At 35.7% G+C, this 13,406-nt stretch overlaps 2 protein-coding genes and 1 long non-coding RNA gene across 3 annotated transcripts; 1 reads left to right on the top strand and 2 right to left on the bottom strand.

Moving 5' to 3' along the window:
• Positions 1-599: 599 nt before the first annotated feature.
• LOC139432787 (uncharacterized) lies at positions 600-1,543 on the bottom strand. The gene is made up of 2 exons (XR_011642459.1): positions 1,347-1,543; positions 600-1,284 (listed from the first exon to the last, which is right to left on the bottom strand). It is a non-coding gene; the product is annotated as an uncharacterized lncRNA (long non-coding RNA).
• Positions 1,544-1,801: 258 nt separating this feature from the next.
• LOC111417938 (cilia- and flagella-associated protein 161-like) lies at positions 1,802-3,061 on the top strand. The gene is made up of 2 exons (XM_023050369.2): positions 1,802-1,993; positions 2,056-3,061. Exons 1-2 carry the CDS (start codon positions 1,932-1,934, stop codon positions 2,999-3,001), a joined length of 1,008 nt encoding a protein of 335 aa, XP_022906137.1. The 5' UTR covers positions 1,802-1,931; the 3' UTR covers positions 3,002-3,061.
• A 3,038-nt stretch (positions 3,062-6,099) lies between these two features.
• LOC111417906 (VPS54 subunit of GARP complex scat) lies at positions 6,100-13,406 on the bottom strand. Its single transcript, XM_023050316.2, has 3 exons — positions 12,067-13,406; positions 6,533-7,608; positions 6,100-6,483 (listed from the first exon to the last, which is right to left on the bottom strand). Exons 1-3 carry the CDS (start codon positions 13,289-13,291, stop codon positions 6,274-6,276), a joined length of 2,511 nt encoding a protein of 836 aa, XP_022906084.2. The 5' UTR covers positions 13,292-13,406; the 3' UTR covers positions 6,100-6,273.

The following is a 13,406-nucleotide window of genomic DNA, read 5'->3' as shown; positions in this document are numbered from 1 at the left end:
GAATTTGAAGTTGCAATGCTACAAACCGAAAAACATCCGGCATTACAACTTCAAAGTAATTTCCAGGATAACACTTCTTCTTCTTTGGAAACACAAAATATTCCTCCAAACACTATATCAGAAGTAGAGATTACCCCAATCATAGAAGTAATTCCTTCGGAAGTTATTACGCAAAAACAATGTCAAAATGAAAATGAGTTGAGAAGTAAGTCTGATTATGCAGAGTTATGCACTACGGTGTTACTTGATGCTTATTATACTTACTTTTATAGAATGGTCGAGCCGTAGGAGACCTGTTATTAAAAAAAGTTGTAACAAATCTATATCAACGCAATTTGAAAAGTTGGTAGAACGAAAGGAAAGTTTATTAACAGCACTCACAGAACAGTTCAGTAAGCAAAATATTTGGGCAGAAGAAGAGCATAAAATAAAGCTGGAAATACTTAACATACAAAAAGAACAAGAAGCCGTAAAATTACGTACACTTCAAATGGAATTGGAACTAGTAAAATTGAAATTTCCACAATATCAATCTGGGGATTAGATCGCCATTGGATTTTTTTTATAATTTGTTATATTGTTATAACATATAAGTGATATTTGAGTATAGTATTTTTTATTTAAATTCAACTATTTATAGACAACGTATTTGTTAATAAACAACAATCCACATTTATACGAATTCTTTAAATTATACGAATATACGAATTGAAATAATATCTAAATAAAATTGATTATTATGTTATAAATTTTAATTTACGAGGTTAGGAAAATAATTCGCCAAAAGTTGATTTCTAGCATTTCCTAGTAATTCACCATCTTCTATATCAAGGTTATCTACCTCGACAGTATTTACATTTATTCCAGGATCATATGGAGGTATTTCTTCCTTTGCATTTATTGCTATGTTATGTAGCACTGCTGTAGCAACAATTACTGTCATTGCAGTTTCTAGTTTCAATCGGAGCTTGAGTGCAAGTACACGAAATCTTCTCTTCCACACGCCATATTGCCGTTCCACTGGATTTCTAGTTCTTATTAAAGATTCATTATATAGTTCTTCTACTCTATTTCCGGTATTCAGCAAAGGTGTTACCAAATATTTGGTATTACGATATCCGCTGTCACCCACTAGCAAAGCATTACCATATCCATTATTTTCAAACCTTTGCTTTAATAATGAATTATCAAAAATGTGTTAATCATGGGCCGATCCTGGCCAACAAGCAACATTCAATGAAAAAAAGCCCTTTCGATTCCGGAATGTCTCTGCACGTGGTCCACCTATAATTATTATCCATTCATTAATATTAATTCATATGTTTCGATTAAAAGAGATTGCTTACCTGGCGAAATAATGCTAATATGATTACAATCGATACTGCCTATCACCCGTGGAAATCTAGCTTTTCCATAAAATTGTTCTTGTGATTTCTCTATTTGGTCACCAGTAGGCATACGTAGTTGGACAATATCCTCATCTTCATCGCTTTCTAATAAATACTCATGTAAGAATTACATGGGTATTTATTGGAGGAATGACAACTCACAAATTTATTCAAATTTGACCAATCATGTTTTATTTCCGTTTCTAATGTTAACACTCAGGGGTACCAACTGTTTTCTATCTTGTTGTTTGCTGCCTGTCTGGTAGAAAGTTGCCGGATAAACGCGTCGCTGAGGTTATCTGTTAGACAAGTTTATCCATGAGTTGCGTATCTGACAGATTTAACTCGACATTGATAAACCGGCCCTTAGTCTAATTGCGCAAAATCATTGATCGCTAAGTGTCCAATTGTCTGATCACTCAATTTTCACAGTAACTATAGTTTTGAATTATGAAAGTCATAAAAAATTGTCATGTAATGACATACTAACAAACATTTTAATATTCTTTGAAAAAACGTGGAAAGTTTAAACCACTTACAAAAATGCTTTGCAATTGTGGTAACATAAAATTAACCCCTTGTCAATGTTCTCCTCCACCAAAACCGTAAAGATTTTGATTAAAAATTGGATATAAAATGATTCAATATAAGCTTTTAATATTTTTAGCGCTCCTCCTCGAATACAAGACACCTATAAATTTGATTATGGCATGGAAAGAGATCTTCTAGAACATGAATTACTATATAAAAATCGAATAATTTATTCACTTCCAGTAAAAGTGGATAATTGGAATGAAGATTTGTTTCTAAAAGAAGAAAAAACCAAGTTGACAAATATGAAACGGATGCGTTGCGAACTTCTTGTCGAAAAAACCAGGGCGATGTTGAAAAACCTGTTGAGACCGATTTTCTTAGCCAGCGATCGTCCATTCATCGAATACACTAGAGTTTATCAGATAGTCGCTTCGGCTATGCCAAGCACCTTAACCCCGTGTGGTAAATACGGGTTGTACTTAGCCGGTTTAATTAGTGAGAACGATTTGGATCACGGCACCCACTTTTCACACGGCTGCGGACTAACGGCGTCTCCGGATTCTCAACCGTCCGTGAGGAACAGCTTTATATTTCGCGGTTGCGCTAGGGAAAGACACGAAGACGAGGCCGTTTATTACGGAGAAGACGTTTACATACAGATTTACGAATCCGGAGTTTGCACACCGCTTTACATCCGGTGCGAATCGTCTAGTTACGATAATTTTGGTACTAGATTGGTGTTGCGTTTATCGCAAAGTCCGGATTTTTATTGTAGGTTTAAAGTGTATCCTTGGATGCCCGACGTTCGGTACGAATCTGAAGGATCGGCGTTTGCGCCCAATTCAGAAGTAATTATTAAGCATACAGCAACCGGAAGGAATTTAGCGGTGGAATATAATCACTGGGTACCGACATTTTTTGGGCCCGAATGTGTTGTTACGTGTCATACCTACCAAGATTCGCACCGAATGGAAACTGCCGAAAATTTATGGAAGATTTGTCAGTTTCAAAAGACTGATAAGACTTTGTTTGTTAGAGCTGCTAAAGGGGAAGATATTCCTGATCATTTGATTGGTTAAACTTTCTGTATTTATTTTTTTAAATAAAATCGGTTGTATATTATTATGTAGAAAACTTAACCCGTAGGTACTATCGTTGTTTTAATACACGTAAATACTATAGTGGGGTGTTTAAACACCCCAATATATATTTAAAAATAAAAAAATGTGCTTTACAATTTTTATGTTTTATGACATAGGTGTTCACGTTGGATGTATATAGAAACATTATAAGCAACATAAAATTTATTGTCATTACAAGGGATCGAAATAAATAAACTTTAATAACTCCATATAAATACAAACAAAATAAATCGTTACCTTCTTTAATATAAAAATACTGCATAATAAACTAAAAATATTGTTTTATGATGTATTGCATATGAGTTTAGGAACATGTACCCTAGTTTTTGTAGCAAAAATGTTTGAACTGGGAAAAAAGCAACGAAAAATCGAATATTAGTAGTAGAATATTACTACCTCTTCTCGTTACAATTATTACAGTGCACAAAACTATTAGAATGGTTTTTACAAACATTCTTCTTGCATATTTGACAGGTTGTTTTGATTTTGCGGTCTTGTTTCCTAGAACACATATAGCAACGGCCATAAGAACTGGAACATACACGGTTTACAGGTCCGGGTTGATTTGGAAGTTCGAGTTGGCTTTTGTTAGGTACACCATCGTCCAGTATATTTTTAATTATACACCTCAGATCCCTTGTCAGTCCTTTTGCTTCAAGTCTACGTTTTACATAATCATGAATCAACGATTTGGCAAGATCAATTGTGAATTTACGTCGTGATGTTTTGATATTTGCTTGGGAAGCCGATAGGTAAAGTATAAAACTGTTCGATCTTGCAATGTCAATAATAGCACCAAATACAGTTATAGGCCACCTTTTAGTTCTTCTTTGACAAGAATAAGTCGCGCAGTGTTGATCTAGAGCGTCCACTCCACCCTTTGTAGAATTATAAAAATTAATGATTCCAGGCTTCCCGTTTTCTTCTACATTTGACGCATGGTGCATAGTTGAAACCAGTATAACCGATCTATTCTTCTTAGGTACATATGATACTATTGTTTCATTACGTGTAAATCCAAAAATAGATGATACCTGTTCACGATGTCTGCTTGGGAGGAATTGCGGAGGAACCTCCCGCTTGTTCTTTCGTAAGGTACCGACATACGTTAGACCAATATCTCTCAGTTCCTTCATTAATTCAATGGAACTAAACCAGTTGTCTCCCGTGACATTTCGGTTGGAGTTCCTAATAGGTTCTACTAACTTTAGAGTACTTTGAGTGGGGACTGACAATTTCTTTGGTTTTTCCGCAATATATATAGAATTTAGCAAATAATGCGTTTTTGCATCACATAAGCACATTATTTTCAATCCATATTTTCGTGGTTTACTTTTAATGAACTGTCGGAAGGAGCATTTTCCTCTGAAACCAACTAACATTTCATCTACCACCGCATACTCACTACATGAGTAATTTTTTTTACATTGGGCGTTAAATATATCATATATTTTGGAAATTGCAGCTAGTTTGTCCCCACTTTCAATTCTTTCCTGTCGGGAAGTCCAGTCATCAAACCACAAAGCGATTAACAGAAATAGAAATCTCTCCTTGGGCATAGTCCCACGAAATATATCTCTCCCTAAAGTTCACGTCTTCATGGTTGGATTTGCATACTCCTGCTAGGAGCATCAAACCCAGAAATGCTTTCAATTCTATCTCGTCTATATGTCCCACAAATGTAGCTGTGGGACCGTAGCTTACACTTAAATCTGTAATTTTAGAGTTGGTGTGTTCCAAAATTTCAGATATGATTTCATCTGTTATCAAAAGTGACCAACATTCTAAAGGGCTTTTGGGGGGTTTCACAGGTGCGTTATTTTTTAGGCCTGGAAGATATATTATGTTCTCCTGTCGAGTTCTGGAAGAAACCGGTGGAACTTTTGACCACTTGCATCTATTTTTGCCATAAAAAAAAATTGCTTTCCCTGGGAAATCGTAAACTGCTCTACTCTTCTCGTTTACTTCATCTTCTGCTTCATCCGTGTCGGTATTATGACTGCTATGTTCGCTTGATGCATCACTAAGGTCGCTGTCTTGTTCATTTTCAAGTTCATCTTCAACATTCCTATCAAAACCGATTCATTATTTTGTACACTAAGATTTCAACTCACGAACTTTTCAAAGGACACAACTCACAACGAAACTGCGATGACAAAGATTGGCGAATAAGTGAAATGGAACCTCTTGGTCGCTTTATATAGAATACAAAACACCGGGGAATCACATATGTACGAATTGTGTTGTCAAATATCACGTATCGCAATATTGTACCGGTCTTATGGTCTCGGCGACGAAGTACGACCGCGCTAATTATAAACAGTCGAAAGAAATGTTCAAGTTGGAAAGAAATATACGAGTTAATTGTAAAAAATTACAAATAATGTAAATAAAAATAATCTACGTTTCGTCGTTAATAAGTAAAGAGTGTGACTAACTCATATAGATGTAATTCTAAATGATATTATTCTCCTTTTAAAAAAAGTCTAACGCAACTGCTATAGTGGGGTATCAGACCACCCCAAGCGTTGCTTTTCCCAAAAATGGTTAAAAATAAAAAATGTCTGATAGTGCTATATTAAACATATCAAAGTTGTAGAAGAATACCTAAAACCAAATAATTGTAAAAAAATTGGTTTAAAAGATATGAAGCAAAAACTGGTGTCTGGGGTATCGAAACACCCCAGTATAGTAGTTGAGGGTTAATCATTACATAAACTCCTAAACATCCAATGATTCCTCATTTTCCCATAGGAACATTAAATGCCTGAAGAAACTGAACTAATGGAACAAAGAGGCAAACATCTCATTTAATTTGAAAACAATGGGAATAAGACGTTTAAGAGAGAGATGTCGAAAAATAATTGAGCAGGTCAAAACCCACCCCAATAAAAAAAAGAAAAGTTTGGTGATATGGATTACTTTGTTATTTCTTCTGGATGATGCAAATGGGTTAAAAGTTTATAATCAACTGAAGAGAACGAATTAAGAGCTAAGACCATAACTTGGTTTGTTAAAAATTACAAAAAAAAGCACACCTATAATGTATATATTAATATTCTTATTATACTTTTGTAATATTTATATAATACTTTTACGTTTCATTTATACAATTATAAAAAATTGGCAAACAAGGGTTTGGAATAAAATCTCCTTACAGACTAAAAGTATTCACAAAATTCAACTAGCATTTATCCTTATTGTATGTATTATCTACTCCAAATATCCTCCATAGCCAGTGTAGTAGTTAAGTTGTCAGATAGCACTTTAAGGGTTCTCATTGTTTCAAGATAAAACGTCAGTTCTGTTGTAACAAGCCCATGCTGTGGACCCCCATTGTTCCGAATGTTCATTTTAATAAGCTGTTCGCGTAACCTCGATTTAAAATTATTGTGTACAACCTCATATAAATCAGTCACCTAGAAAAAAAAATATAAAAAAAAATATTTCGATATCATTAAAACTTACCTGTTCTTCAGGCAAAACAGGTCCAACAGCTTCGTATAATTTGGTAAGGTGCCTTGAGACGTTTCTAAAAGCCTTGGAAGGCACGGGTGGTTTAGCATCCCAATCATTTAATTGATCCCCCAATAAAATATTTAGAATTGATAAAATTTTATTCTCCAATTGCTGGATATGATTAGTAATATCATTTTCCACGGAATCCAAACTGTTAATTGCATCACTAGACAACGCTGTGAAATGATTTCTAATATGAGGAATCAACCATAAAACTAATTGCAACGCTCTCGACGTCAAAGCTAAATTTGTGCTGGTAATCGTTTTTAAACCGGCCGTTTTTAATGCCCCTGCTCCCAAAACCAATTGGCATGAACGCGAATTAAAAGTCCTCAATAGTTCCGCTAAATTTCTGCCGATGACTCCCGATAAAATCGGGATATCGTACGCGCAAACACAATACTCACTGACAAGTTTTATTAACATCAAAACCGTCCCGACCGTAACGTAATTTTGATTACCAATACGAAGAGATGTTAAAACCGCTTGCGAAGTAATTTTTTTGTTATTATCTTCCACAGGCGAACTGGGCACGGATTTTAAAGTATCCCCCGACGCCAATTTATCCACCAAAACTTGAAACTCAACCGGAACATCGGCAACCTTCCATCTTTCCGCATCCAACAATAGCGTTAATTTATTTTTACGCAAACTGTGAAATTTATGAACGTAATTTCCAGCTTGTATTTTAAAGGCTGCTTTTAAAGCGGCGCTTTGCCGCCCGCAAACGCTTTCGCATACCTCCGTAAAATTATCGACTATATCCGAAAGTTCCATTATTTGAACTGCCGTTACGTTCTGTTTATCCGACTGTGTACTTACTAAAGACGCCAACCTTTCGTGACAATAATCACATATAGAGACTAGGAGATCCCGAAGTTTTATTTCAACGGAATTGTGTTCTTCGATGGAAAGAAATTTTTCACCCTCTGAGTTTTCAAGTGTCGTTGATGATAAAACCGCTGTTATTTCTGCCGTTTCTTTGATTACATCGTGTACATCTTTTACTCTTTGTACTAATTTTCCTGTAAAAACAATAAAATTAGTGATTATGATATCATAAAATATTAACAGCTATGATTAAAATAGAGGCATAAGGATGTCAGGTATCAAAAAGGGATGCAAGAAAGATCCTCATAAGTAGCTGTATTTTTGTTATGTAGTTTGTAAAATTTAATTTTCTTTCAGTTTTATACAGGTATCATGGTGTCTATCTTCAAAGGTTTTAGAGATACTTATTTCGCAGCGTCAACCACCTTCCCCTCGCATTTTACCAGGCTTGGGACTGGCAGAAATATTACTGGCATGCTTAAAAAGTGGCCAACAAAACACATCAAGACCACTGGAAATAAAACACAAATAAAAAACACTATTGAATTAAATGCTCAAAATGTTGTCCGTTTTGTTCAGTACATAATAGAAATCATGTTGAACATTTTTGAGCACTTCTGGTGTGATTTCTTGAAAAGCTCTTACAATGCGTTGACGCATATCGTCAGGAGTAGTTGGTGATGTCTCATAAACTTTGCTTTTAATGAAACCCCATAAAAAGAAATCGCAAGTGGTAAGATCTGGCGATCTTGTATGCCATCTGACAGGTCCTCCTCGTCCTATCCAGCGGCCCGGAAAGGACACATCCAAATACCGACGTACTGGGCGATATTGTGCGGTGGAGCACCATCGTGTTGGAACCACATCCACTAACGAATAACTAGTGGAATATTTTCCAACAGAACGCCCAAATTATTTTCTAAAAATTCTAAATAAATCCTACCCGCCAAACGTTGATTATGAAAGAAAGGGCCTATGATATGCATTCCAATGACACCTGCCCACACGTTCATTGACCATCTGTACTGGCTATGCGTTGCAAGGAATGGAATTGTTTGAAAAAATTCGCACCAAGATTAGTTTTCAATAGCCCACTGACAGAATAACAGCCTGCTTTCGAAATCGCCTTCAGTAATTTCCTGGTGCAACTGGATTCGATATGGATGATAATTATGTTTTCTTAAAATCCTGTGTACCGAACACTTACTGATGTTTTTCCTCCTACTTATTTCACGCACACTATATTCTGCGTTTTCTTGCACACCTAACAATACGTGCAACTGGTTTTTATCCGTAAGTACGGCGTTATTATGGTTGCGCTTAGTACGATTTACGGATCCACTATTTGTAAATCTTTCCAGTAAGGACAGAAATGCCCTCCTATTTGGATGCCTCCTATCTGGATATTGTTGTGCGTAAACTTTTGACGCTAACAAACCATTCTTGTTACGTTCGCCGAGGACGAAAACCATATACTAATACTAATTTTTTCCGCGTAAGTGACATTTTTAATTATTATGTTAACAAATAATACTTTGAAAATCAGTTCTAATGCGTGGAACACTAATGACAGTTTGTATGTATGTATGTATGTTACGGGGAGTGCATATACTATACGCGGCACCTAGGCCCCAACGGGCCCCTTGTACATCCTCCTCTAAGAGGTCTGAGATGATGAAACGCGAGCTTAACTCGATTTCTGGCTGATTCCGCTTCCTGACCGACGCCCCTCACCGGGCGTGCTATGGCACAGGCCCAGTGCGGGTTCGCCCCTGTCAGGTGCCGCTCAATGATGCCACTCACTCGCTGGCCCCTCCGTACCAAGGTGGAGCAAAGCTGCTCATCAACCCTTGGCCCGGGTACGCTCTCACGAGGTGTGGCTTCAAGAACGCTAACGCGCATTCAGCCATGTGTTCAAACCCCTTACACACATGGGTGATAACGACAACCAGAGGTGTACGACTGGTTGCCGGGACCGACGGCTTAACGTCCCCTCCGAAGGACGGGTGGGCGGCTTGGTGAATATGTTTAAACCGGGGCTCGAACCCGGAACGTCTGCGTGTCAACCCGAGAGTTTAACCGCTGAGCCACCGCCCAGCCGCTGCGACTAATGACAGTTTATCTAGTTTGTATTCCAAGCTTACTTCAACTTTTAATATTATTGGAAAGCGTTGACCACCTTCTATTTTACCAGTTCTAAGCCTACCTCGCAATACGTATCTATCGTGAAAAACTGAAAAATGAAAAACCATGATACCTGTGTAAAACTGAAAGGAAATTAAAGTATCTTTAACAAAGTACCATTGAAATTTCACAAAGAATCCAAAAATGCAATAATATACAGCGTTCCATTTAAAATAACAAGGTTGATATCCATTTCCGGTAGAAGCGGAAGTCTGCCATTACTGAAACTAATTTTAAAATATGTACAATATGATTCGATTCAACTTTTATCTGAAACATTTTTTGAAAAACTCAATCATAATTCAGCTATGGACCGAGGCAACTTAGGTGAGACATCCTGTATATATCATTCTGCATAATTCTGAAGCTAATTTTTTTTGGGTTTCCGGGTTTTATCCAGAAAATCAGAAACAATTAACTGAAACGAATTCCAGGCTGCAGCTTCAACGGATGACAAAGTCAAGTTTGAAATTTGTCATCTTTTAAAAGTTTTTTTATTTGTTTACCGTTGAAAACACCTTCCTTGATTTTTGCGAAAGAACTGTGTTCTAAAACTGATAGTTTTCCAAGAATTATATGCACATTTTCAGAATGATCGGCCTACTTTGATAAAAATCCATATCAAACAATTTTATTTCTAACAAAGACTGCCATGGAAAAACAAAATTGCTTTCCTGTTAATCTGCCAAACTGTAAATTAGTAAACTTAAAGTGTTTTTTAAATACAATGTTAACATTAGAGGAAAAAGTTTACGTGATTCAATGTTATGAAACCGGGGAAAACCCGATAAATATGGCTATTGCTTTATTTAGTGGAAAATTTTCAAATACTGGAATTAAAAGAAGTACTTGTTGGCGTTTAATCAAAAGATTTCTTACAGCAGGAAGTATTCACTCTAAAGAAAAATTATGATGAAAACACAATTAATTTTAAGAACGGTTTGTTTATTTCTCCCAAACAATCTGAATCTCAAAACAAAAAATTTTAATAAAGTATCTAATCTTATAGAGTAGGCCGATGATTCCGAAAATTTGCATATGGCCATAACTTTTTATTCTGAATAAAATTTCTTAGTAACATTTTACTATACTGTACACAGAAATAGTATATTAAAAAACAAGTTTCGTAAAACACACTTGAAATACACGAATTCAAGTTGAAAAACGAGTAAATTAATAGTGAAAACATAAATTTTGGCAATGTAGGGAAATAGGTATGTAGCAGTTGGTAACACCGAAACACTTGAAAATAGAAACTTTGAATTGACAATTAGAAACTGTCAAAACACAAAATATATTCACCTGAAAAAAATGTTTGATGTACACCTTCCAAAATAAGAGAAATTGTTCAGAGTCAATGTCCTCATCATTGTGGACCTTGTATTCGATGCTAAGAACGTGTTTAAACATCCATAGACAAAAATTGTCACATTGACCAAGGTTTATATATTAAAGGTTGTCTAAGTTCCTATGCTGCAATACTTTGATTTTAGTTTGTGGGCGAGGGGTAAGAGCAGGAGTGTTTCGTGACGTAAGCGATCACGGATTGCGCACGCAACCTCATGGCCATGTGGTGCTCCATGCCTTTGTTTAATTTGAATTGCTTGGCGGTATTATTTTCCACATGTGACGTAATGCGCAGTATGATTGCGTACGAACCTAGACAACCTCTTATATATAAACGTTGCACATTGACAACTAGAAAAATTAATGACCCAATGTCACCTTGAACTGGTTCCATAAAATGTAACTAAAATCTCATTACAACATCGGATGCTGTAAGGAGTCTCATTACAGCACCCGTTTGAGTATTGTTAGAGCTTTCATTACCGTAGCGAATTACAAAAAGGTAACTTAAACTTTTAAAACTTGAAAATATGTTTAAAATTAGTCTTTAACTAAGCAGGGCTGAACCCCAAAAGATGACAATTAATATCGAAAAAAATTTACATTTTATAAGAGTCGTTTCACCTATCCAGGGACACACTGTAGATCATAATTTTGGGTAATTTCTCTATACATTCTCACACTGCGTACCTATTGTCTTGGTAAAAGAGCAAAGTTTATGTAGAAGGTAAAAAAGAATTTTTCTGCGACTCTCCACAGATATTGAATGAATTTTTGGCTCACATTTTGTTTAAAAAAGTCGGTTTTTTACATATTATGGACCATTGTTTTAAAACTACCAAACCGATTGGAAAGAACAATTAATAACATTTATTAGCTATACAAAACTCTTTAATTTGATGAATAGCACGACCAGATTGGTCATATCTAACTCGAGATATGCTGCAAATAGTCAACATACCTCTAAAAAAAATCATAGCTCCAAAATATATCCATAGAAAATTAGATTTTTGGGTTTAGGGAACCAAACTACATAAGAAAAATACAGTGGCGTCAAATATACATTTTATAAATTATTTTTGTAGACTCCTGTAATGAATTATTAAAATTGTTAAACTTACCTAAAGCATCACTAGCTAATGAAAGTACTTGTAACCAATGAGACGCTTCTAAATTAGGAGCTGTTTCACCAGATCCAGTTAAACAATGTTCCATTTCATCTTCAACATCAGCTAATTGTTCAATTAAAAGTTGTTTGATTAAAGTCTGTGCTGCAGTAACAGCTTCCTGTTTATAAGTTTCCAAAAACTGCAAATGATTCTGCCTCAATAATCCAGCAACTAAACTAATTAATCGTTCTCGATCCAAAACACCAGCAGCTGGATCAAACGGTCTATGAAGATCAGCAGCTGCATATCTTTCAAATTCAGTGCTTAACATCTTATCGATTAATCTAGACATTTCTTTTAATTGAGATGGAAGATGCCTTAAACTGGTGACACCTGCAAGTTTATTTGCAAGAACTTCTTGTGTTGTGGAAATAAGTTCTAATGCTGCTACATAATCAGAAGAGCTTAAAAGAAGTTGTAAAGTTGGTTGGGTTTGAAGTACCGTGGACATGAGTTTTAATTTTGCTAATAATTTTGTTTGATTCGAGCGAGTTTTTGATAATGATAATAATTTGAGAGAATCTTTAGCTAAAGTTTTATCAACTTGTTGAATTTTTGTACGTAACGTTCGTACTTCTATACAAGCTGACCCCATTTTTTCCATTATAGTATCGTGTGATGTCATCGCATGGAAAAAAGCTCCGGATTTTTGTGAAACCTGCTTTGCTATATGAACTTCCACAATATCTAAGTAATGACTTAATTGTTCTTGTAATAATCTTCCACTTTGCTGATAATGCACTACTTTACTATTATTACTGTTGTTAACATGATCACTTTTTATTATATTAGGAAATATTTCATTAAACACTTTTGGTTCGTTCAACAGTAAGGTAGGTCTCAGAAAAATCTCCGGAACACTATCGATTGGAGCATCGATTGTAAAATCTGTCTTACTTTTCGTTTTCACATGATTCCCTTCAAATTTTGTGTTGGAGAGTTTCCTATGCCTTCGAAATCTTTTTCCAATCTTCTTTAAATACGTATCGAAATGAGCGTAAGTTATTTCGGGCAAAAAAGGACTCTTTTCTATGCCTACTTTCTCCACAAACGAATCGCCCCATGTTTTTACAAAAAAGTTGGATTGTTTACCCCTATTCGGGTCGTTTAAAACGGCCGGCAAGTTCTGCGAAGCGGAATAAAGCGACCATTGATCCTTCCCTGTGGCTTCTGACATCACCTCGTTATTTACTATCTACATTTAGGCCCCATTTCGCCAATATTACGGGCACGGTACATTTAAATCAGGTGACGCATTTGACGTTTCTTGATAGTTGTCATTGGTGCGTTGT

Source organism: Onthophagus taurus, chromosome 2 (assembly GCF_036711975.1).
Source record: "Onthophagus taurus isolate NC chromosome 2, IU_Otau_3.0, whole genome shotgun sequence".
Lineage (NCBI taxonomy): Eukaryota > Metazoa > Arthropoda > Insecta > Coleoptera > Scarabaeidae > Onthophagus > Onthophagus taurus.
Note: the sequence above shows the minus strand (reverse complement) of the source record. Positions and strands in the feature narration are given on the sequence as shown.